The sequence below is a fragment of the Phoca vitulina genome, unplaced genomic scaffold (genome assembly GCF_004348235.1).
Source record: "Phoca vitulina isolate PV1807 unplaced genomic scaffold, GSC_HSeal_1.0 scaffold4, whole genome shotgun sequence".
In the NCBI taxonomy this organism is placed as follows: Eukaryota; Metazoa; Chordata; class Mammalia; order Carnivora; family Phocidae; genus Phoca; species Phoca vitulina.
The window spans coordinates 50,477,198-50,501,724 of NW_022589707.1; the positions used below are offsets into that span (position 1 = coordinate 50,477,198).

A 24,527-nucleotide genomic window follows, 5' to 3' on the forward strand; every position below is an offset into this window, starting at 1 on the left:
AACATTCGGGGCGGGGGAGGGGGGCATTTGGGAACATGAAGGGGCCTTTTCACATTATACTAAATAGAGGTGGGTGCTACGTGCTGGCATTTTGTGTCTGAGGGCAAAAAGGTTAAATGTCCCACAAAGCACAACGAAGCATTTTCCCAGCAAAAATATGCCAGTACCAACTTAATTGAGAGAAAGAGCTTAGACTCAATCAACTTCAGGGTATTTGACCTAGGCATTAAGTCTTACACCGTAAATTTCAGTTTATTATTAGTTTTTGTCTTTGTACAAGTGTATATTCTTTCTTCCAATTCCCTACAAGAAACACGTACAATTTGTATTGTTTAAAGATAAACACAAATTTTCTTACATGGAGGATGAGTGGGTAGCAGAACACAGTAAGAAGAGGTGCTGGTGTTTCTCTAACCATATGTGGCTTTACTTTTGACGTCTGCCAGGTGAGAAACCCGAGAGCAATTACCTTCTTTGACTAAGCTGTCGGTGAACAGACTGGTGAGGATGGTGGCGGGAAGGGTGCCGTGGCCCAGCAGGATCCCCGACAGCATTGCCAACTTCGTCTGCTCTGTTTCGGAAAAGGCTTTAAGGAAGAGGAGAAGCTGTGGGTCAAACAAAAGAAACCATGTCTATAAAGCAAAGGTCTAAAGTAGGAAAATAACAAACAGAATACACATGCATGGCTAGATGGTGAAGAACTAGTCGATCAGATGCAGAGCACAGTTATTATTCATTAGAAACACATACATTTGTTCACTTAGAAACTGATGCTAAGGAAAGTGACTTTCTCAGGCATGGTTCCTTTCTTCCAAGTTTACCTACACATAGCTATAGATAACATCCATGGGAACAAAAAGAGATATTTGGAGAACAGTGTGAATAGGTTACATAAAAAATTTACATCTGACTTTGTACAGAACAAAGGGTAAGTTTTACATGATGAGCATAACATTTACTGAAATAGATTATTGTCCTTCACATTTTTCATTTTTTGGGGTCCCCCCACTACATCTACCCATTTTCTTTGGGTTTGTTATAGCACAATGAACAAAAAAACAGGAAAAAGTCAATAAGCTTTGACATCAGCATATGCTTTTCTGAATTCAGAGCATATAATATTCTTTAAAACAAGACTGTTGAGTGAGAAAGGGGTTTCCTAAGTTCTTGATGCTCTTTTAAAAATAACAAGACTCAAATTGGTATTTCTTGGATCATGCAGCTTTACCAGCCCTGGTGATCAGGTAATGGAGGATCTGACCCAAGTTCTTAATGGAGAAAAGGCCACTGATACGAGCTGGAAAGAGCAATTTTGGAGGGGTAATTGAAAAAGTAGCAACCCCAGAATGGTTAAAGAAAAACCAAAGCAAAGGGGATTATACCCCACTTCCCATTTTTAATTCTAAGAGTATTGAGTCATGTGCAATGCCCTCCTCTTTCCTAAGGCTCCCCCACCTAGTGCTTTGACCCTATTCTATGACTATCTTCTCTGTTTCATAGTCCTTGGGCATGTTACCAAGATCCCCAGGGCTCACTATCACTATTGGGGCCTTGCTGACTTTTTCATTACTTTGCACCAACAAAATGCCATTAACTCTGTGCATTGCGTAGGGTGATATTAATTTACTATCCCAGACAGTTAAAGGATTAGTACGTTACAGATAAGTTATGTGACTCTAGATATTTGAGTACGTGGCAGAGCTGGAATCAAACTAGTCCATTTAACTCCCAGGTTATGCCTATTAAAGTCTCAATGAATTAAAGACAAAGTCACCTTCAATGTTCATAAGGAAACACCGAGGGAATGGCAGCATCAGTGGGTAAAGCTCCAGGGAACACCAGGAATGAGGCAGAGTAAAAGGACTGACAAAATCACAGACACTTCGCATCAATTTGGCCTTTTCCTCTGATTGTAAAGATGATTAAGACTCAAGTGAATAATGAAAAATGGCTTCCAAAATAAACTTTTAAACACTATTTTTTAAGCACATCAATATACCCACATTCATTAAAAATACTCCATTATAATAAAATAGCACAAAAGTTAGATTTTTTAAATTACTATTCACATTGATCAATTATATTAATCAATGTTAAAATCAGATGCTGCGTATATTCCAGAACATTCCCTGAAAAATGGATATACTGTGAAAAATAAATAGTTCTTGGAAGCATATTCATCACATGAATATAATAGCTAAGGAAGTTTTCAAGGTGCAAATGAGCTAAGAGAAGTAAAGCATGAATGGTATTATTAGACAAAAGTGGTGAAGTGTTTATTTAAATGCTTTACATATTTCCTCCCATTATTTCCATTCCCTTATTTAATCAAGTGCTTGTTTTTTTTGTAGGCACCCAGCAATGTAATGGATCACATTTTTTTCCCATTTAAATCTTTTCCTATTTAAAAAAGTTTTAATACACGATAGTAAGAGTAAAATCTACCACTACAGAATAATAAAAATGTGATCTCCTCTTTAATCCTGCTTCCTTAGAATTAACATTAGCTGTTTAATGGGTGTCCTTCCAGATTTTTAAATGCACTTATATAGGTCTACATACTATAAATAACTATATATATAAACATGTATTGTTTTAACTGAATTATACATTCCTAACAGCTAAAACTTGTCAAGGGTACCAGCTATTTTTCTGAATACTTTCTGTGTGTTAATACCTACAAAAGCCTTGATCCCCATTTCACAGAAAAGTAAACCGAGGCATTATAGAAATTTAAGTAATTTGCCTGAGGTTGAACCACCAAATGGCTGCTTTGCACCTTCTCCAATTTATCATGGACATTCTCCCTAATCAGTTTAAGTGGCTACCCTTCATTGTTTCAAGATTTTACTATCACAATCTTCCATAATGTATGGATCCACTTTTTTTGGCGGGGGGGGGGGGGGGGGTTAGGTATTCACTTTGAATAGGGGGAAGCAAGTACTTAAGTAGCAAAGTAGATGTTATGGTTACTTTACTCCCTTGGTTTATAATTTAGGCAGATATCTAAAATTGGAAACAATGAAAAAGCAACGTGCAAATCTGTAACAAGTTAATGCAGTGAGTGCTATATATATACACACAAGAGTTAGAAATTGGAAGGGGGAACATGTTGCAATTACTGAAAGCAGGGCTTCTTTAATGAGGTGCTACTATTTCTTTCCCTACTTACTAGAGGCCACTTAACTCTATCAACCACCTTATATGTTATCTCGTTTATTCCTACAAAACCATGAGGTATGTCATCTTATTGCAGCTATTTTACAGATGACAAACATCACTGAGATTGACATTCACGTATTATCTCCCAAGAAATGCTTTTATTCCCTTTGCTAAACTGTATTTTTGGAAATTAAAGAATTTTGCTGGTTATTAGCTGCTGTCCATATATTATTTCACATGCTTGAACTGATTAAATCACATACCTCAACTCTTCGCTTGATATAATCATTTTTCTTGCATATTTGGAATCTCTAGTTTTTATTTTAAGCCCTGCGAGGTCAGGAATCAGATGCTATAAAACCATTCCTATGGAATAAAGCGTGCTGTCTTACATTAAACATGAATGAACAAAGTCTAGGCTAATCATGTATTTTATCCTATAGCTATTAGCTAATGATCTGTCACACTCATTCATTCAAGAAACATTTATTAAAAACTTACTATGTCCATGGTACGTCTGCACTATCATTCTATATGTAAAATTTTTGTCCCTCTCCATTTCATTACTTTATACAGATAAGGCATTACATTTGAATTTTTACCTTTTTCATTTCATCCTCAAATGCTTTTTCCAAATACTTATATCTCCTGATGAGTTTATTGAAGACCTAAATATAAAAGAGAACCATTCAATATTATGTAAACAATTTTAAAAGACAATAGGGGTAGAAAGTCACCATAACCACAACATGGGCCTCTAATAATAATAATAATAATAATAATAAAAAATTGTAGTTAAATATGTGCATTCTGTGATACAAGAACTGGAAGCATTTCAAAGAAGTTATTACAACCCCTGTGGGAAAAAAAGGATGACTACATCCATGTAGAATAAAAGAAATTCAGTCAAGAGTAAAACAGGTAAGAAATCAAAACTAACTTTGATGAAAATACCATAATGTTAAAACTGTGAGATGCAGAGATTAAAAACAACTGAAATGAAGGGGGCTGCATTTATCATCACAAAGACCATGGATATGATGGAGAGGAGAGCAGACTTCAGGGATATTCTACTCTTAGACCGACACAAACATGTTTTTTGGCAGACAAGCAAAAATTGGTATAACTTAGTAATAAAAGATTACTGGCCCCCACAATCTAGTTAGAACATTCAAGCAGGGTTTGCAACTGTCTCGGCGGAATTCTGGGCTGTTTTTTTAAAGTGGAATGATGTTTGCTATGGACTGAATGTTTGTGTTCCTACTAAGTTCATATGTTGAAGCCCTAACCTCCAACGGGACTGTATTTGCAAGTAGGGACTGTAAGAGGTGGTTAAATAAGGGGGGGGGGGTGCCCTAATCTGATAGCACTGATGGCCTTATTAAGAGCCAGAAGAGAGCCTATCCCAGGAACCAAACTGGCTGACACCTCCATCGGGCCTCCCCAGCCTTCCCAGCTGGGAATAATAAAGTTCTCCGTTCTTCATCCATTCTATGGTACTTTATTATGGTAGCCTGAATAAAATAATACAGTGTTCTTATTTAAATAGAGATTTTATAAATGTGGATTATTTTTATAACTGAAAATGATTTCTGAATCTAATTCCTTTCTCTTATATCCCACATGATAAGCTCTCATCTAAAACTTTTAGTATGCTTATCGCTTAATATGATCAAGACGGAGCTCAAGGGTAAAAATGACACTGGTGCCCCACGAGGAAAGAATAATGACCCAGAATGCAATAAAAGAAAAAGAATAAATGGTATTAAAATCCAGCAAACTGGCTTTCCAGTTTGCACAGTCACTCAAGTCCTAGGACTTGCACTCCTAGTCTAGCTGAGAGTAACACCTGACTGTTAAGAGCCAGTGACGACACAGGAATACACCAATCCCAAACCAGCTAGTCACGACGCAGGTCTGTTCAGCTTTACAAGGTCACATTTACCAGGCTGTTCCATTTTACAGTCCCATCACTTCCTGACCTTCACTAGGGCCTAAAGACTTCTTATTTTTTTACCAATCCAATGAATGCAAAAGGATATCTCACGATTTTCATTGAAATTTCCCTAATTACTAATAAGTTTGAAGATGTCTTCATCTGTTTCGGGGGAGACTTGTGTTTCCTCTCCTCTGAAATACCTATACATTCCTTCCTAATAGGCTGCTTGTCCTTTTCTTACTGACTTGCAGTTCTTTATTTAATCTGGATGTGATTCCTTTACAGATTTTACATATTACCAATACCTTCTTGTCTCTTGCTTTTTAATAGCCACACGATAATCTACTAACATGAATTAGAAAACTTTAACGAGTACTCTACTGATAGACTTTTGTGCTGTTTCCACGCTGTGATGCTCTTACAAGTGACACAGATACCTCCCACTGTCTGTGTCATTCTACACACATGCAAGCTTATCTGCAAGATAAGGTCCTATAAGCGGAACTGCTGGGTCAAAGGGAGTGTGTAGTGTTAGTTTTAAAAGATAGTACCAAATTGCTCTCCCTAAGGATTGTACCAGTTTATACTCCCATAAGAATTTATGTGAGCATCTATGGGATGCCTGGGTGGCTCAGTCGGTTAACCATCTGCCTTCAGCTCAGGTCATGATCCCAGGGTCCTGGGATCGAGCCCCGCATCGGGCTCCCTGCTCAGCGTGGAGCCTGCTTCTCCCTCTCCCTCTGCCTGCTGCTCCCCCTGCTTCTGCTCTCTCTCTCTGATGAATAAATAAAATTAAAAAAAAAAATTTATGTGAGCATCTGATTCTGTTCTGTGTACGTGAAAAGTAAAAAAAGTCTACCTTTGCAAAGTCTTAATACCCACTGCCTTACTATGAATGCAGTTGAGTATCTCTTCATAGGGTTAAGAGCAATCTAACATTCCTATTAAAAAAGCGGCCTGTAGAATTTCTGAACCCACTGTTTCCCTAAATCCTGCTCAAATATTTCCCTTCTTCCACAGTGAGGGGTTCTACCTGAGCATAATTTCGGATGGTTTCATGATCTTCATTTGCTGAAAACACACAGTGGTTGGTCATCTTGGTCTTGTCACCATCATCTATGCGTGTTCCTCCAGGGGCTGAAAAGAGAAAGGTAATGATTAAGACAATACTGAAATGAGAGGAGCATTTGCAGAACAGATCAATTCCTGCACATCGAGAACAGTAAAAGTAGATGTAAAAATCCAGAATCACATAAAAATTCATAGGATGGGGTGCATGTGTAGATGCATATGTTGTTACCTATTTGTATATGTTTCTAATATAAAGCAAATTGGTTGTTCCATTTTATAGTACTGCCATAGTGTGTGAGATTAATGTTCTACCAGGATCCTATCACTATAAAATCTTATCACTCTAAGTCTGGACTCAATGATTCTCAATGTTGTTCTTCATGTGTGCAACATCAGGACACGGTTCACTTTTTCAGGCTTAATGATATTTTGCGGGACTCCAGTTCACCAACACGGAGGTTGGCCAGACTTGGTTCTTGTAGCATACCTTGCTAGTTTCTATGTGAGTAGGTTTTAAAACTGTTCCCTCCTCCACTAATGCCATTATCCACGCAGGGTTGATCAGTCCACATTCCGACTCCTCGCTATTTGTGTTGGAAGACCTGGCAGCTGTGTTGGCTAGGAAAGAGTATATTTTATTCTCTCTCATCTTTTTTCCCCATGGCCTATACAATATCATGGAATAAATGGACTAGAACAAAAGAATGTCTTTTTTTCTATGACTCAAATTTGCACATTCAAAGGCTCCTCCTGGAAGTTTCAATGATGGCCATTACAAACACTGGGTGATTAGAACAGAATCAACACTAGGTGTTTTTGTTTTCTGATGCTACTTCATTGTAATGGGGGGGGGGGGGCATTGAACAAGCCAAGTTAGACTAATGCCTCTCATACACTCAACAAATACCTGAAGAACATATACTTGCACCAGCCACTTCTTTTATGGATTTATGTAACTGCCTTGATTTAACTTGTGATTTCAGATCTTTGGATGAAAGTGCTATACCTAGTCAACCTTTTCCAGACTCCAGCATACCATTTTATAAGCAAATTACTTTTCAGAAAAGTCAGCTCCTTCAGGAATCTATTTTCATGCAATTAATTTATGCCTAAGATTTAATTAGCTCTCTGTAATGAATACAACCACCTGGAACAAAATTTTATTAAGATGATAATCTTCTAAAAACTCTGGGCTAATGACTCCTATCTGACAGAAGTTACATAACTGAAAAGTCTGATTTTGAAACTATAGTGTTTTCTCTTAAGAGGTAAGTTTTAAAAAACTGCATTCTTTTACAAAAGATTTGTTACACATTGATAATATTGCTACAGCTTGCATTAATTTTTTTTTCCCCTGATACCGGAATCAAGTATTAATTGCCCTTTCTAAAATTTTGGTGAGCCTGCTGTTCTCCTCAAAATATAAGTAAAAGAAAAAATAGTTCTTGTATCTACTCTAAAGAATACAACTGAAAAACCAAGATGACTATTGTTTTAAGAACAATGGAAGAAGGTAAAATTTTTTTTTGGTGGGTATGAAGACAATTCCCATACTAAGTAAACAAAGTGTTTATGTAAAAAGAATGTGCCTGGCTGGCTTTCTTCATTACATCATAGGTCTGGCCCTGGTAGATATGTGGGGGTTGTAACAACTGTGCTCCTAAGTCTTACCATATGCTTTGCCCTACCTTTTTGGACATATGGATGTAGAGTGAAGGAGCAAAATCTGGATTGCAGATATAAATTTGCTGATCATCATTATACAGATGGTTAATGAAGATTTGAGATTATTAATGCAAAGTGTACAGATAATTTAATATATACATGGGGGCAGTAAGTATGGAAACCCAAGAATCATGTGAGAGGCATCCAGAGAAATACAAGTTGAAATGGTCTCGTGTAAGGGAAGAAAATAAAACATTTCAAGAATGACAGAGGGTCAGCAGTAGCTGCCAGGAGGGCACTAAGAACTGAAAAAGGTCTATAGGATTGACTATTAAAGTCATGAGTGATTTTGGCAAGAACCGAAACTCGCTGAAGACTATTCTTGTGTAGAATTTACCAGTATATCAATAAAAGTATGTCATAATTAATGAAATACAAAAAGCCAATCATCACATCAGAAGATGTTCAACTTCACTATTGATTTAAAAGTTTTTGAATGAAAACATCACTTACCTAATTGGCAAAATTTAAAAAAACTGACAAGCTTGAGAGTACCTAATATTATTGCTAAAGGTGTACATAAACATGTAGGAACACATGATTTTTGGTAAAATGTTAATTAGGATATTCCTTTTGAGGGCCAGTCTTCTCTCTCTGATAGGAAGACAAAGATAGATATAGATATCTCTATTCTTCAATTCATTAATCCCTTGTTAAATATATAAAGATATAATCAGATAAAAGTACAAATCTATGTGTATACAGATACTGATTACTTATAATAAAGGAAATGAGGAACAAGTTAAATACGCTTCAAAATCGATATGATTTTGGTTCTTTTTGGAATCATCCAAGGTAACACTCCTAGGCATGAAAGGCAACAACATATTGTTGAATAAATACGAAATAGCCATGCAGAGTATCATACTTGTAAAATATCATCCCATTCTCACAAATTAGCATATGTAGGTAAAGAGACTGACAGAAGGGAATTAATCAAAATATTAACAAGTTATCTCTGGGTAAAGGGATTTGAACACACTACATATAGCTCTTATACTTAGACTTGAATTATCAGCAGTGAGAATGTGAGATCTTTAGATACAATAATAGCAACAAAACTAACGTGGTACGTAGTGAAAAGCAGCAGTACAGATCAAAAGGGGGCCTGGTAGTTAAGTGGAGCCATGTTGCCAAACGGAGAGATTTCTCAGAGGGAGGAATTTAAGTGTGGCTCTACCTCAATATGGATGAAAGTATGTACCTTGTCCTTAAGTAGCGTGGCTTAAACTGTGCTTCTCAATGAAAGGCACTGATATATCACACTGGACAGGGCCATTTTTCATTATTTTGAATAGCCCCTGTATAGCAAAGTAGGAGGCGTACCTGTCTCTACTACCAAGTCTTTGTAGCAACCCAGACATTTCTACACACTTGCAAATGCCCCCTAGGCAGTTGAAATTCCCTAGCCTACGGGTCTGACCACTCCTCGTGATTTATGGTTACCACAGAAACTAATTATAAAAACTAAGTTCTAAGAATAACTATGAAAGAAACAATGGGTCATTATGACATCTCATCAACATTTAGATCAACATACCATGTCACTGAAATAGTATTCTAAAGCCTTCTTCCTAGATGCCTCTGCTCTCTAATTTTTATTTTGCTTTTAACCTATCTTTAATAATTTTAAAACTTCTATCCTTAATCCTTTTAGCTCTATACTCACAACTACACATTTTTTAAAAACCAGATCTGAACTATATTTTTGACATTTTATTATTTACAGATTAAACAGCATTTAATGAAAAACAGAGAATTACTTTTAAATTTGTTGACACAGTTACATTTCACTGCATGAAAAAAGGCTGGGCGTCAAAAGAAAAGGTGCTATGGCATTGGGGGTTGATTAAATATACTGGAATATACGACACACACAAAGTCGTACTCTACTACATGAATTACTTACTCCTCCTCCTCTGTCTGCTTCAGAAACATTTAAGAATTAGGGACACATGGGAAGCTGGCCTTTAGCTATAAAGCAAAGTGGCCATGGGGTGACATCAACAACAACAAAAAAAATCGATATTTTTATGCCTTTTTTTTTTTTTAAGATTTTATTTATTTATTTGACAGAGAGAGACACAGTGAGAGAGGGAACACAAGCAGGGGGAGTGGGAGAGGGAGAAGCAGGCTTCCCATGGAGCAGGGAGCCCGATGTGGGGCTCGATCCCAGGACCCTGGGATCATGACCCGAGCCGAAGGCAGACGCTTAACGACTGAGCCACCCAGGCGCCCCATTTCTATGCCTTTCTTAACCAGTAACTGTTTCTACAGCCACACTACTACCATCCCAACTCGTAAACGAGGTAAAAACTGTACAGACTCCCATTTGTATTTTTTATCAACTCTCATAAATGTAAATTTATAAAGATTCTACCTCATAAGGAAGTATTTCAATGGAATTTCAAGTACTACAAGAAGACTCTACAACGCGTGGCTTACCGAGCATACTGCCAGCCACCAGGATATCGAAGAGCGTGTCTGCATAGCGACGATAATCTAATCTTGAGCCTGTGGAATCCAGAAACTTGGCTACAGCTTCAAGGTCATCACCAGCTTCATTAAGCCCCTGGACAAGTGTATCCCTGAAGACTGTGGGTTCGAATTTCTCTTTTTCATCTGAAATAAGTAAGTTACAAAATTAATCCTTTTACTAACACATCCTATTCCCAAATGCAACCATACATTTCCTTTGTCCATCATTCTTTACTTGACAGTGTGATTATTTAAAAGTTGGAAGACAACTAAGTTTTTCTGCTAGATTTACATGTTCTGAAACTCCTTGTTTAAACATTTATTCAATCAAATTTTTTATTTCCTATTTAAAGCGGCCACAAAAATACGTTAACTCTATCTAATACATAATAAAATTGATAACTGATCATTTCTGTCATCCACAGGATAGGCCACTGTAATCTATTTACCCTAGCCACCTGAGAAAAAATAAAGTATAACAATCAAAACTTAAAATTTTCTTTGATTTAGGATAAAGAAAATGACTCAGGGAGAACTGCCTAAGAATAAAGGAGAATATACAAATCAACAAAATAAAGATTAGGACGGAGGAAATAAAGAGGGACATCTCTTTACTATTTGTTATTATTACTCTTATTATTGACATATATTAGTTTCAATTATCAATGTATCAATTATATAATTGACATATTAGTTTCAGATGTGCAGCAAAATGATTACCAACCAGAGTAAGTATAGTTAACATCTACCACCATAGATAGTTATAATTCTTTTTTCTTGTGACGAGAACTTTTAAGACTTAGCCTCCCAGCAACTTTCTATTATACCACACAGTATCAGTAACTATAGTCACCAAGCTGTACATCACATCCCTGGAACTTATTTATTTCATTACTGGGAAGTTTGTTCCTTTTGACTACCTTCACCCATTCTGCCCGCCCCTCACCCCCTGCCTCTGGCAACCACCAGTCTGTTCTCTGTATCTATGAGTGTGGGGGTTTTGTTTTGTTTTGAAAGATTCCGCACATAAGTAAGATCATATGGTATCTGTCTTCCTGTCTGACTTATTTATCGTAATGCCCTCAAGGTCTATCCATGTTGTCCCAAATGACAAGATTTCTTTCTCTTTATAGCTCAATAATATTCTGTTGCATATACGTATATACCACATTTTCTTTATCCATTCATCCATCAATGGATACTTAGGGTGCTTTCATACCTTGGCTATTTGTAAATAACGCTGCAATGAACGCAGGGGTGCCTATAACTTTTCAAATTACTGTTCTCATTTTCTTCAGATAAATACCCAGTAGTAGAATTACTAGATCATATGGTAGTTCTATTTTAAAATTTTTAAAAAAGATTTATTTATTTATTTGAGACAGTGTGTGCATGAGGGAGGAAGGGGGGAAAGGAGAGGAAGAAAAAATCCTCTAGCAGACTCCCTGCTGAGCGTGAAGTCCAATGCGGGGCTGGATCCTAGGACCCTGAGATCATGACCTGAGCCGAAATCAAGAGTTGGCCACATAACCAACTCAGCCATCCAGACGCCCCTTTAAATTGTTTTTTTTTTTTTAAGATTTTATTTATTTATTTGACAGAGAGAGACACAGTGAGAGAGGGAACACAGCAGAGGGAGTGGGAGAGGGAGAAGCAGGCTTCCCGCTGAGCAGGGAGTCCGATGCGGTGCTCGATCCCAGAAACCCGGGATCATCACCTGAGCTGAAGGCAGATGCTTAATGACTGAGCCACCCAGGTGCCCCTAAATTTTTTGAGGAACTTTCATCCCATTTTCCATAGTGGCTATGCCACTCTATATTCCCACCAACATTTCATGAAGTTCTCCTTTTCTCCACATGTATATCAACATTTATTTCTTTTTACAAGATAAGTTATTCCAGGGCACTTAAATATTTGATATATACCATGAACTATATATGTATATTTATAGCTTCAGAGCAGATGTTCTCAGTCATTTTGGTCTCAAGACCCCCTGTCACCCTTAAAAAGTACTGAGGATTCCAAAGAGCTTTTTTGTGTAAGGAGGTTATATCTATGGATACTTACTTTATAGAAATTAAAACAAAATTTAAAAATATTTATCAAATTAAAAAAATTAGTGTGAAGACAGGCTTTGTTTAATCTCTTTAATGCCTGGCTTAATAGCAGAGAGACGGATTCCCTTAACCACTGTGTGCAATCTGTTGTGATATCACACATCATGTAGCCTCTGGGAAACCACCATACACCATGAGTGAATGTGTGGAAGAGGCAAATAAAATCTTAGTATTTTAATGGAAACAGTTTTGAATTTATAGAAGCCCTGAAAGGGCTTCAGAGGATGTAGGGATATGGATATATGGAGTTTCCCACCCTCAGCAGACTCAAGAGAGACTTCTTGTGGAAGGTCAGTTTGGAGTCAGATCTTTTTTTTTTTTTTAATTTTTATTTTTTTTCGTAATCTCTATGCCCAATGTGGGGCTTGAATATGAATGACCCCGAGATCAAGAGTCCCATGCGCCACCAACTGAACCAGCCAGGGGCCCCTGGAGCTAGATCCTAAACAAAGCAAGGATCATACACTGTTGAAAAGAAGTGAAGATGACAAACCAGAGGTCAGAAGAGGCAGGAAAAAAAATGACTAAATTAAACGTAAAGGTAGGATTCAATTCACAGGACTTCACCTTCATCTCCCCTTTTAGAGAATGAGTTTGGATGTGGAAAGGGAGGGGTAAAGGATGAACCAGAAACTTCACAAAAATCCCATCATAAATACCTTTAGAGAGATAAGTGGACACTGCAACTTCAAGAAACAAGAAGGAGGAGGAAGAAGAAAGGAAGAATAAAATGCTAAAAAAAGAAACATTTCATGAATAAAAGAGTTCTTGGAAATGGAAAGTATGATAGAAAAAGTCAAAGACTCAATAGAAGAGCTGAGAAAGAAAGCTGAGAATATCTCCTAGAAACTAGAAAAAAAAGTCAAGAAAAAAAGACCTAGAAAATAGGAGCAAAAAAATAAGAAAAAGGGCACACGAGTCAAATGAACATAATAATTTTAATGAGAAATTTTTTTTTAAGATTTTATATTTTTTTAAAGTAATCTCTACACCCAATGCAGGGCTCGACCTCACAACCAGAGATCAACAGTCACATATTCCACAGACTGAGCCAGCCAGGTGCCCTGAGAATTTTTTTTTTTTTTTAAGCAAAGAAATGATTTAAAAATTTCAAGAAAAGTTTTACAGAGTTGAAGGACATGAGTTTCTCAGTAAAGAGTTGTCTGCACACAAGGATTCAAAGTGGGCCCACGATAAGATGCCAACGTTATCGCGTAATCTCAATGCTGGGAACAAAGCAGCTGTCAGCAGTTTCAGGGGCAAAAACCCAAATCACATATAAACTATCAAAAACAGAATCACATTAAAGATTTTTATTCATTTATTTTTGACAGAGAGAGAGAGAGAACAAGCAATGGGGAGCGGCAGGCAGAGGGAGAAGCAGGCTGCCCGCTGAGCAGGGAGCCCGATGCGGGGCTCGATCCCAGGACCCCGGGATCATGACCTGAGCCGAAGGCAGACGCTTAACCGACTGAGCCACCCAGGCACCCCAGAATGACATTAAATTGCTCAACAGAAATACCAGAAACCAGAAGAAATTTCTTCAAAATTCTGATGGAAAATAGTTTCCAAACTCTAAGTCCGGGGTTCAGTCAAACTGTCAGCCAAGCGTAAAAGCTGAATAAATGCATTTTGAGTCATTTGAGGCCTCAAAAATGATGTTTCTCATACACTCCTTTCTAAAAAGAAGGCTTGAAGCAGACACTCCACACCAAAATGAGAGAATAACTCATGATCACATGATCTTATTAAGTCATGAGATCCCAGGAAAAGAGAAAAAAATAGGAGACAGGCAACAGGACGCTCCGGGACAGCGGTGAAAAGATACTGCAAACATCTCACATCGCGAGCTGTACTGCTGGCCTAGCGGGCAAGCCGCTGGGGAGGGTTTGTCACTATGATAGCATTATATGATATATGATAAGAAGTCCTCAAGTTTCCGTATTAAAAGGTTTACATAACGAAGGGAAAGGTTGGTATTGCGTAGGGTTAAGGCACTGACAACAAGAGCAACAAAAAAGGATAAATGATGACATTTAAATTATGAAACATTAACTCCAAAGACCAAATGATGTTCAGAAAGAAGAGTAATCCAGTAACAGCTGAACTGTGAAGAACATGCACAAAGTCAAAGTAACAGAAACCCTACACAGCGGTCTAGCTAAACTGGGCTACAGTAAAAAGAAAGAAGAGGTCTGCAGGTGGATAGGGCAGTGAAGAGAGCTAAATCCTCATCTTCTGTAGTATCAAGTGCAGATATAATACCTCCCCCAGAAAAGTCAGGAAATAACCATGTAAGAATGTTACTTGGTTACGTGAACGTAAAATTAAAAGAAGCATATAAAGAGCAGAAGGCATTCCTCTGGGGAATTTACCTGCTGTTGCTATAACATGTCTTGCAGGATGGTTTGACTATTTAAACCATGGGACCCGCATACATTTAAAAAACTACGTGGAGACCAGAATAGCACCTGTCTGGTTTGTACAGACTGACTGTTTATACTAGTCTAGTAGGAGGGGTGGGTTGTAAGGGGTTAACCCCACAGCATCAGAACCAAAGAACGGCATCCCCAGTACCAGTCAGAGTCACACAGCATAAGATGCCATAAAGACAGACGTAACTTGAACGCCATTTTTCACGAACAAGAGATAAAAGTCCTTTTGATGCCATAAGCAAAACATTACGCAGCCAAGAACATGCAAATGTTGACTGCAGGAAAAATATAATTAAGGTCTTGTTTTGTGGAGGGGGAGGACGAGAACGGGAACTCCAGGGGAACAGATGAGAAGCTGGAGGAGGGGGGAGCTGTGACTACGCAGGACGAACTCAATGGCAAGCGAAGGACACTTCACCCCCCACTCCGGGTCCAGCCAAAAGGTAATTCTCCTAACCCCTTTGGCAGTAAAAGATTTCTTTCCTGTTATATGAGAACATGAGAAGTGAAACCACCACAAGTTGTTTATTGTCTCGTAACCAGCTTTCAAAACCAACTGAGGCCATTCCCGCAACGGCACTACGACATACTTGAATGTTGACTCGGGCGGTAGAACAAGGCTTTGATGATTCGAAAATTGTAACTTTGAGGCATTGGAAAATGAAAGTTAGTAAACAGGTAAAAAATCTAGACCATGCTAAGAATTCATGCAGAGGACTTTGTTTTGAATCGGAGAGACAACTCAAAAACTTGTGTTTGTATAAAGCCCTTCATTTCAGTTCTATCTTCCTAAGAGATCTGCCAAGGAAGAGGGAAGTAAGAGGATGAAGACAGCATGTCATGGCCGAAGATACTTCAACAGTGAGTGATAATGCATTAGGTCAAGATGATCGCTCGTAGCTTGGGCATCTTAAGAAGTTGTGATGGCATGCTAGGATTAATCATTCTTTTGCAGGCTGAAAAGAAGCTCCCATCTGCTAAGATAACATGTCCAGCCAGAGGAATACAAAATTCCCCAACAAGAAAATGGCAAGAACACTGATGAAAATTTGGGGAAACACGACATAATTTACCCCAAAGTTCTTTTTTCTTTCTTTTTTTTTTTAAAGATTTATTTATTTATTTATTTGACACAGAGAGAGAGAGCACAAGCAGGGGGAGCAGCAGGCAGAGGGAGAAGCAGGCCTCCGAGGAGCAGGGAGCCCGATGCGGGGCTCGATCCCAGGACCCTGGGATCATGACCTGAGCTGAAGGCAGACGCTTAACGACCGAGCCACCCAGGCGCCACCTAAAGTTCTTTTTTCATCTGAAACTAGACATTATATGTACTTTGTAGTTCACTTGAGGACACTCTAGCAAAAATACTAACAAAATCCTAATGAAAATACGCTATTACTTCCTTGCATTTCCATTTGACAGGTCTAACCTCCCTTGAAGCGGGAAGTATATAATTAGGGTCTCAAATTTATACTGTGTTGGTGAATCACAAGTGTGACACTAGAGAGTTAGTCATGCTGGCCCTTATACTGACAAAGAGAAACAGGCTTATTTCTGATGCTCAAATATGCCTCTAAGTTATCTAAACACACTGCTTTCTCTGGGAATCATAGTATCTGGTTAATATAACACTTTTCCTACCACTGAGTCAGTGATAAATAACAAAACCTACATCCTTTTTTGACTGTCACTTAAGTATAGTAAATGAGTTAGAACAATCATGGGTTTTCTAACTATACACATACACATATATTTACATATATATATTTACAAACATACATATTTCAGCATTCGAAGGTTTACTAGATTAGTTGCTAACACTTATTATAAATCTAAGAGTGATTTAAAACTGCCAAGACAGATGAAAAGTCTCAGGGAGAACCCAGGGTATGTGGGCACTCTGGATGCCTGTAGTCGGTCATTTTTTTTTCTCTCCTATTTTCACTAATTTTAATCCAATTTCTCTACAAAATTTATAGGGAGGCGAGTTCAGTTATTAAATATTTCACTTAGCTAAGCATAACAATGGCACAGGGGAGAAATTTCTATTGTTTCAAATTCCCACAAGCCACACTAGAAAACATAATTTCTTTGAAGAAAATATCATAAATAAGATGTGTATATTTCATAAAGGAAAACAGTCTGAGTAGATTTCTAAATGATGTGTCCTATCATAATGTTTAATTTTGATGTTAAGCAATAGAAAATACCTTTTTTTAACTAACTTGGCATGGAAGAGCATTATTAGCTTTGCTAGCAAACAGTTTCAAACTGAAGACAGATCCTCAGAAGACAGCCTATGAAAATGACCTTGAAATAGCCTCACTAGATTTTTTGCCTCAGCTCTACAAAACTGCCAACCATTTATCTGAAGTCAGCCCTATCATAATTGCAAAAAAAAAGCCAAAGCACGATAAATCATCAGGAGGCAATTCACTATTATGAAGTGTAGAAAATGAGGCTGACTCCATTTTTTCCCCCCCAGCCAGCAGTCTGGCACAAAATAGCTCAAGTGCTGCTGAAATCCCCAACAGACCTGAGTTATATAAATCCCGATCAACTGACAAATAATATATATTTCCGGGTAGCTCTCTCTGAGTATTCCAGGAGCAGAAAGACATAGGCACAATCTTGCTCACCGAATGAATCAGAGACAAACCAGCTCAGAATTAGAGAAAACCTTTCCAGTTCAAAACTGAAGACTGACTCTAAGAGCCAGTTTACTTGTTGAGTCATGTCGGCTGTTGTGCAATCCTTGGGCCCTCTCTTGGCTTTTAAGCTCAGTTACCATGAATCAGCATCACACGGGTAAAGCTGTTCAAGCTGGGGATCCAGGTCTGAGATTAACACGTTCCCCCAGTGGGCAGGGGAAAGAGAACCTTTCTGCACCTCACAGGTGGGCATATATTAGATATTATCACATTACCAGGCTCAACAATACCTTAACTACAATTAACTTTCTGAACTGTATCCTTCCTTCCTGATGAAGTCCTTTTAAAATCATCCACATCATTTTTTTCCCCCATGACTGCTTTTAAACCATGAGATAATGAAGGCACATTGACTGTAACGCCTTGTATTGATATCAACATCTGGATTTCAATGAGAAAATGTAGTGGGGACGCAATTTGTAAGACCAAGATAAGGACCCAGACGAGGACCAAGCAGAGGGAGATGGCTCAGGCCATGTGCCTTAGTTCATAGGGATGAGCCAGGGATGAAAAAAAAAAAATAGAAAAGGGGAAAGCACAAGACAAAAATACTGTACAAAATAACCACATTTTGCTTACTGTACAGTTTTTTAATTTTCTTTTTTTAGTAGGAATGTGAATTCCCAGCAAGCAGCATTTACAGTTTTAAATTCAGCCTCCACTGCTATCTAGTGACTCTCACGAACTCTTCTACTCCAAATGACTGATTGCATTCAGACTTCCTTTCCTTCTGCAAGGCTAGACTTGCTACTTATGCAGACACAGTACTTATGCAAGACAGCATGAGCTGCAGGGGCTACCTCAACATTGGAAATGCCAAAGCCATATACTATGGGCTATCAATTCAACAATTTAGCACTTGGTGACCATTACCTGCCATCAAGCTTTGCAATCAGCAGTGAGGCCTCACAGAGATATCTAATTGTCATTCATGTTTCTGCATGATACTTTCTTAAATATGTTTCAGTTATTGTCCTCAGTGTTAGTCAACATAATAATTTCATATCATGTTTCCTTTTAAAAAAAGTTTCCTTATCGGGCGCCTGGGTGGCTCAGTCGTTAAGCGTCTGCCTTCGGCTCAGGTCATGATCCCAGGGTCCTGGGATCGAGCCCCGCATCGGGCTCCCTGCTCTGCGGGAAGCCTGCTTCTCCCTCTCCCACTCCCCCTGCTTGTGTTCCCTCTCTCACTGTCTCTGTCAAATAAATAAATAAAATCTTTAAAAAAAAAAAAAAATTTCCTTATCACGTTACGGCTCAACTATTTTTTTTTAAGTCCAAAAGGACTTTATAATTATGCAAAACTGATTAAAAATTTACAACTATTCTTTACACAGAAAGGATGGTAAGATGAACATAGCATAAAAAGAAGTCACTCACACAAATAAATTTGTTACCAGTCATCAAATGGGGTCTATCACTACCTTTCCACAATAAAAGACATGTGAAAATATCCTGAGCTTTAAAGATATTTAGGCAGTAAATTTAATTTGACTTCTTAAATTTTCAAGTGTAAAAACTCATCAATATCTCCTTCCCTAATTTACTTTTCTCCTAAGTTTTACCACCTTTGCTCTCAACATTTCCTTAAAAACAACAAAGAAAGCAAAGCTCAAATACAAATGCTGGATGTCAAAAACAGCAGAGTTTATCTATTGTCTTCATAGGCTCACAGGAGAGTGAGGAAACCTTGACCAGATAGAATCATCCTCCTTTAGTAGATAAAGACACAAAGTTCAAACGAGTTAAATGACTTGTCCAAAATCAAACACGTAAAGAACTATTCAAAGGCTTGAATGCAGAGCTTCAGATTCTATATCCAGAGCTTAAAAGAATAGAACGAGGGAGGTTCAGTGGAAACAAGGATAATTCTAATCCTTCTGCAAATCTCCTAACTTGCTTAGAACTTCACCCGCTCTCCCAACCCCCATACACACGCAAACGCACAGCACAACCTTACCCCTTTTCCGAGTTTTGAACCGCTGGCCTGTTAGCACTGGCTTCTGATGCTTATTCATAAAATTTCTGAAAACAAAGAAAATAAAGATTATTTCAAATAAGCAGTTCACATAAAAATGTATGGCTAATAAGCATACGTTCCACCTCACCTATACTGAATATACTTTTAAAAGCAAGGTGTAATTGTAACTGTTGAACTAGCAAAACTTTTAAAATTTAATAATATCTAGTGTTGACAAAAGACATAGGGAAAACGACCACAGACATAAACTTTGACAGAGGGAATAAACTCCATGCAGTACTTTGGAGAAGCATTTGGTGAATATAAATATTTACACGTGCATAACCTGTAGTCCACAAATTCTTTTACTAGAAATTTACTTTGCCGTTTTACCCACACAAATATGCATAATTATGCCTGCATGCACTCGTGTAAGTGCGTGTGTACAAAAGGATTGAGTTGCAGCACTGTTGAATAAAAACTTGCAAAGTTAAATGCCCATAAACAGTAGTCTGGTTAAGTAAGTTCTGAGAAGCCATCAAATGGAAAGTTATGAAGCTTTACAGAAGAATGAGATCTAAATGCAGTGCTACATTTCTTGCCCTGGCTCCCTCTCTGATCACGTTTCGGCCATCTGCATCCCTCCCCCTCATTCACTGCGCCCCAGCCGTACTGTTCTCTTCTTCCAATGTGCCGGAGAAAGCTGCCTCTCTTCTGGGAAGGATCTTTCCCCAGCCATTCACGTGGCTCACTCTCTGCCCTCACTCGAGTGCCTCCTTTTCAGAGAAGGCTTCCCTGGTGACCCCCACGAATGGTGTCCCTTGTCCGTCTCTCCTTACCAAGCTTTATTTCTCTTCGCAGCCCTTAGTAGCACCTGCCATTTCACTATGATCTGTTTGCCCATGGTCCATTTCCCCCATTAGAATGTAACCCCCACGTGAGTAGGGACTTTGTAGGTTTTACTCAAAGCAGTATCTTTAGTATCTAAAACAACACTAAGTAAAGAGTTCGCATTTAGTTAACAATTGTCAAATAAGCTATTGCACAGACATGGAAAGATGTTCAAGGCATACTGTTAATGGGAAAAAGCAAGCTGAATCAAAGTGTGAAGTGTAATTTTTTGGTTAAAAAGGGAATATACATAATATTTGCTTTTCTCTGCAAAGAAAATTTAAGATTAAATTATCTTTAAAAAAAAAAGTAAAAAAGAACCTGCTCTGTAAGATCTCTTACAAATTAAGAATAACCTTGTGGCATTAATATTATAATATGAAAATATATCCAGATTACCAAAATTATGAAGACCACACAATTAAGAAAATGTCAAGCAAATTATTTAATTACCTTTCAAAGTTCTTTTTAATCGTGATTTGAGAATGTCTAGATTTTTCCAATTAAGTCACCATTAAACAATCAAGAAAATCTGCTGTATCCGAGTAAACTAATTATGTCTCAAAGTTTAAAAAGATCCTTAAGAACATATAAAAATGATTCTATTTATATACCCAAACTTTCCACACCATGAAAGAAGAAAATCTATTGTCATATGGAAAGTAATGTTTATCACTTAAACCTTTAATCATAATTTAAAAAGTGGAATGGATTAAAAAGAAAAGTAACACAAAAAGGATTTTCTGTTATGGCTTAAGTAGAGATAATTTTCATCAATCCCATAAAATGAACTTAATGTATCATGCTTTGAGCTATAAAGGTGACTAAGCCAGATTCCACGCCCTCAAGGAGCAGAGGGCCTAGAGGAGATAAAATCCACAAACATTTACAGTACAATAGCAGTACAGATCTAGAACAAAGGGTAGAGAAAGTGATCACTGTGTGTGGGGGGCAGCAGCTACACACTGAAATAGTTACAAATGCAATAAACTTAATGAAATCTCATTTGATGGAAGTTGGAAATAGAGCTTCTAATGCATTATTTACAGTCACTACAAGACTCTTTCATTCAGAAATTTTCTTGTTGGCATTTTCAAAAGATTCACTCTGGATTAGCAAACATTTCATTGGGGTACTCATAATGGATGTGTGTGTTTCTTGTTTCTACACCTCCCCAAACACTACAAATATTATATAAAATATTTTCCTGTGCCAGCAAAGAAAAAAATACCCGTTAAAGAGTTTAGGTCTCATACTGAGGTATTATAAAAACAAAAACAGACTCCAAGTAGCCTGAAGCTTTTCTAGCAGGTGAACATGCTGCAGCTACTCTTTGCTAAAGATGTCTCTATTATGGAATTAATAAAAAATATTTTAAAAGTGTAAGCCTTCTCTAAAAGTTTTATTTTACAGTCCGGAATATAAACTCACCGAACTCTCTAACTCTAGCTTAGCATTTTGTTGCTGTTTTTCTGCTAATGAGGAATTACCACAAAACACAGCCTACCGATCAGAGAATTACTCTATTTTAAAAATCTTTAGCTCCATTTATAATCTCTTCAGTTCTAAACACAAAAGTTTGTTTCTTCATGGTCTCGTTTTGTGACCTTATTTTGCACACCCTCCGTATACCGCAGGTGGAAAACAACATAGTAACATTTAAACAAAAAAGCATACAAAGATTCTGACATACACAGCAGCAAAAATTAAAACAAACACCAACAGCAACTCACCTACTGCTATTGAAAGACTAAATGAAGATCTCTGTTCACCAAAAGTCTCTATCGCTTAGCTGTTACTATTTAGAGCAGAGGTTTGGCTTGTCTCTAAATTTAGCCCTCAGAGCTACATTATAATCTGCTTCATAAGGTACTCACTGAAGCCCTGGCGGGAGAGAAGCAAGGGCACTTTGAATAAGAAACTGTGCTAGTTTCAACCTGGGAAAGTAACGAAGAATAACAAAGACGGTTCTATTAGGCCAGAAGAATAACAAAGACGGTTCTATTAGGCCAATGTCAAATGCTTATTTTGATTAGATTGCACTACAATTCACAACTTGAAAACAACTAACTAAAAATACATACACATAGGTATGTATAGATGCATATGTTAAATCAGTTTAACAGAATCCTCAGAAACAAAACTTATCTGGGGTACAGCCTATATATGCATTCAAAAAACTATCAGCCAAACACACAGACAAAATAAAAATAAGCTCATGCCACACCCCCATGGAAAAGCTCCATGGCTTAAAATAGTATTACAAGAAAATTGTATGCAAAATGGTAAAACACAACTGGATTTAAATATTTCCCATGTCATCTCAGAGACTAAATTTCTTGGCTATTCCACAAGAGAAAAGACAATAAAATATTAAAAAGATTCAATCAATCAAAGTTCAAAACTAAGTACCCTATTAATGAAATAAACATTTTTTTGAATAAACTAAACTGAAAGGCCCAACTGAAAGATGTTTCGGTTTAAAATATAAGAAATAAAATTTCACCCACGTCCCTCTGTTACTATTCTTACTGTCCTGGGTCCTTTGTAGATTCTATCCCTTACTCCCAACTGACTCTGGGCCCAAGTGTGACAATGGGCCAGCAGCTCAGATGGGTTGGCCTCTTGGCAACTGTGTACTAATTCTGCCAGTTGCCCAGCACACCTTGAGTAGATTGACACATTGTGTGTTGTCTTGCCTGGTATTTTTCTTCTTTAATTCCCTTCATTTTGGAAAGAATCTGATCTAGCAGAGAAGGACTGATTTTCTTGTTGTTCCTATAAGGGGATGACTGTTCTGGTCTGGATAATCTCTAAACTATGAAAATCTGCCTTATATCATATGTTATACTGCTAATATATACATATAACTAGGCTATTCAAACAACCTCAACTTTATGAATATGCATATGCTAAAGTGGGGTCACAATCTTTTATAAAGGGATAAAAGAAAATAGTTGAGGTGCTGTGAGCCACATGGTATCTGTTCCAACTCCTGAGTTTTGCTGTTAGAACCTGAAAGCAGCCATAGACAATATGTAAACAAGTTATTCCAATAAAACTTTATTTACAGAACAAGTGGTGGATCAGACTGGGCTCTCAGGCTGTGGTCTGCCATCCCCCATTCTAAAGCCATGTATTCAACAGAACTGTCTATGATGGTGGAAATGTTCTGTATCTGTACTGTCTAATATGGACGCTACTAGACACATGTAGTCCTTGAGCCCTTGAAGTGTGGCTAGTGTAACTGAGGAATTTAAATGTATTTAATTTTCATTAATTAAAATGAAAATTGCCAATATGGCTAGTGGTTACATTGGGCAACCCAGTTCTAAAGAATTCATTATGGCCCAACACATTTCATTTTGATAAAAGAGGTGAAAATACATCCAAAGAATAGAAAGTTTTTAAATCAATTTTTTAAATAAAGTAGCTCTGAGGAGCATTTTGCCCAAATTTCAAAACCAGGTGGCTATCGTCAGAAAGAAAAGAAATACCAGACTTCAAAGCAAAACTCATAATAAATAAATAAATAAATAAATAAATAAATAAATAAATAAAACAATTGGATAAAAAGGTTGTTAGGAGAAAAGCATATTCACACGGTGCTGAAGAATCACTCCACAATTTACTTAGTAATTGCAAAAGGAAAACTGTACCTTAATGATATCTGGAGGTCACCACCTGAACCTAACAATCAAATGATTAATCATGGGATGATCTGACATTTTATGCCTCTGTTATGGACTGAATGTTTGTGTCCCACCCCCAGCCCCCCCAACTCCCAAATTCATATGTTTCATATGTTGAAATCCTAACCTCCAATGTGATAGTATTAGGAAGTAGGTAGGGCCTTTGGGAGGGGATTAGGTCATGAGGGTGAAGCTCTCCTGAATGGGATTAGTGCTTTTATAAAAGAGACCCCAGAGAGCTCTCTGGCTCCTCCCCCATGTGAGGACACAGCAGGAAGATGGCCATCTATGAACTGGGAAGTGGGTTCTTACCAAACACTCAATCTGTATCATCCTTGATCTTAGACTTCCT

General features: G+C 37.6%; 1 protein-coding gene across 1 annotated transcript in view; it reads right to left on the bottom strand.

Moving 5' to 3' along the window:
* Positions 1 to 24,527, bottom strand: part of BZW2 (basic leucine zipper and W2 domains 2) — a 62,787-nt gene that overhangs the window by 20,036 nt on the left and 18,224 nt on the right. Inside the window, exons 2-6 of the mRNA XM_032401998.1 lie at positions 19,593 to 19,657; positions 10,343 to 10,519; positions 6,135 to 6,238; positions 3,765 to 3,830; positions 470 to 605 (exon numbers count right to left, since the gene is read on the bottom strand). Coding sequence (XP_032257889.1) covers positions 470 to 605; positions 3,765 to 3,830; positions 6,135 to 6,238; positions 10,343 to 10,519; positions 19,593 to 19,650 — 541 coding nt within the window. The 5' untranslated portion in view covers positions 19,651 to 19,657. The remainder of the gene's footprint in view (positions 1 to 469; positions 606 to 3,764; positions 3,831 to 6,134; positions 6,239 to 10,342; positions 10,520 to 19,592; positions 19,658 to 24,527) is intronic.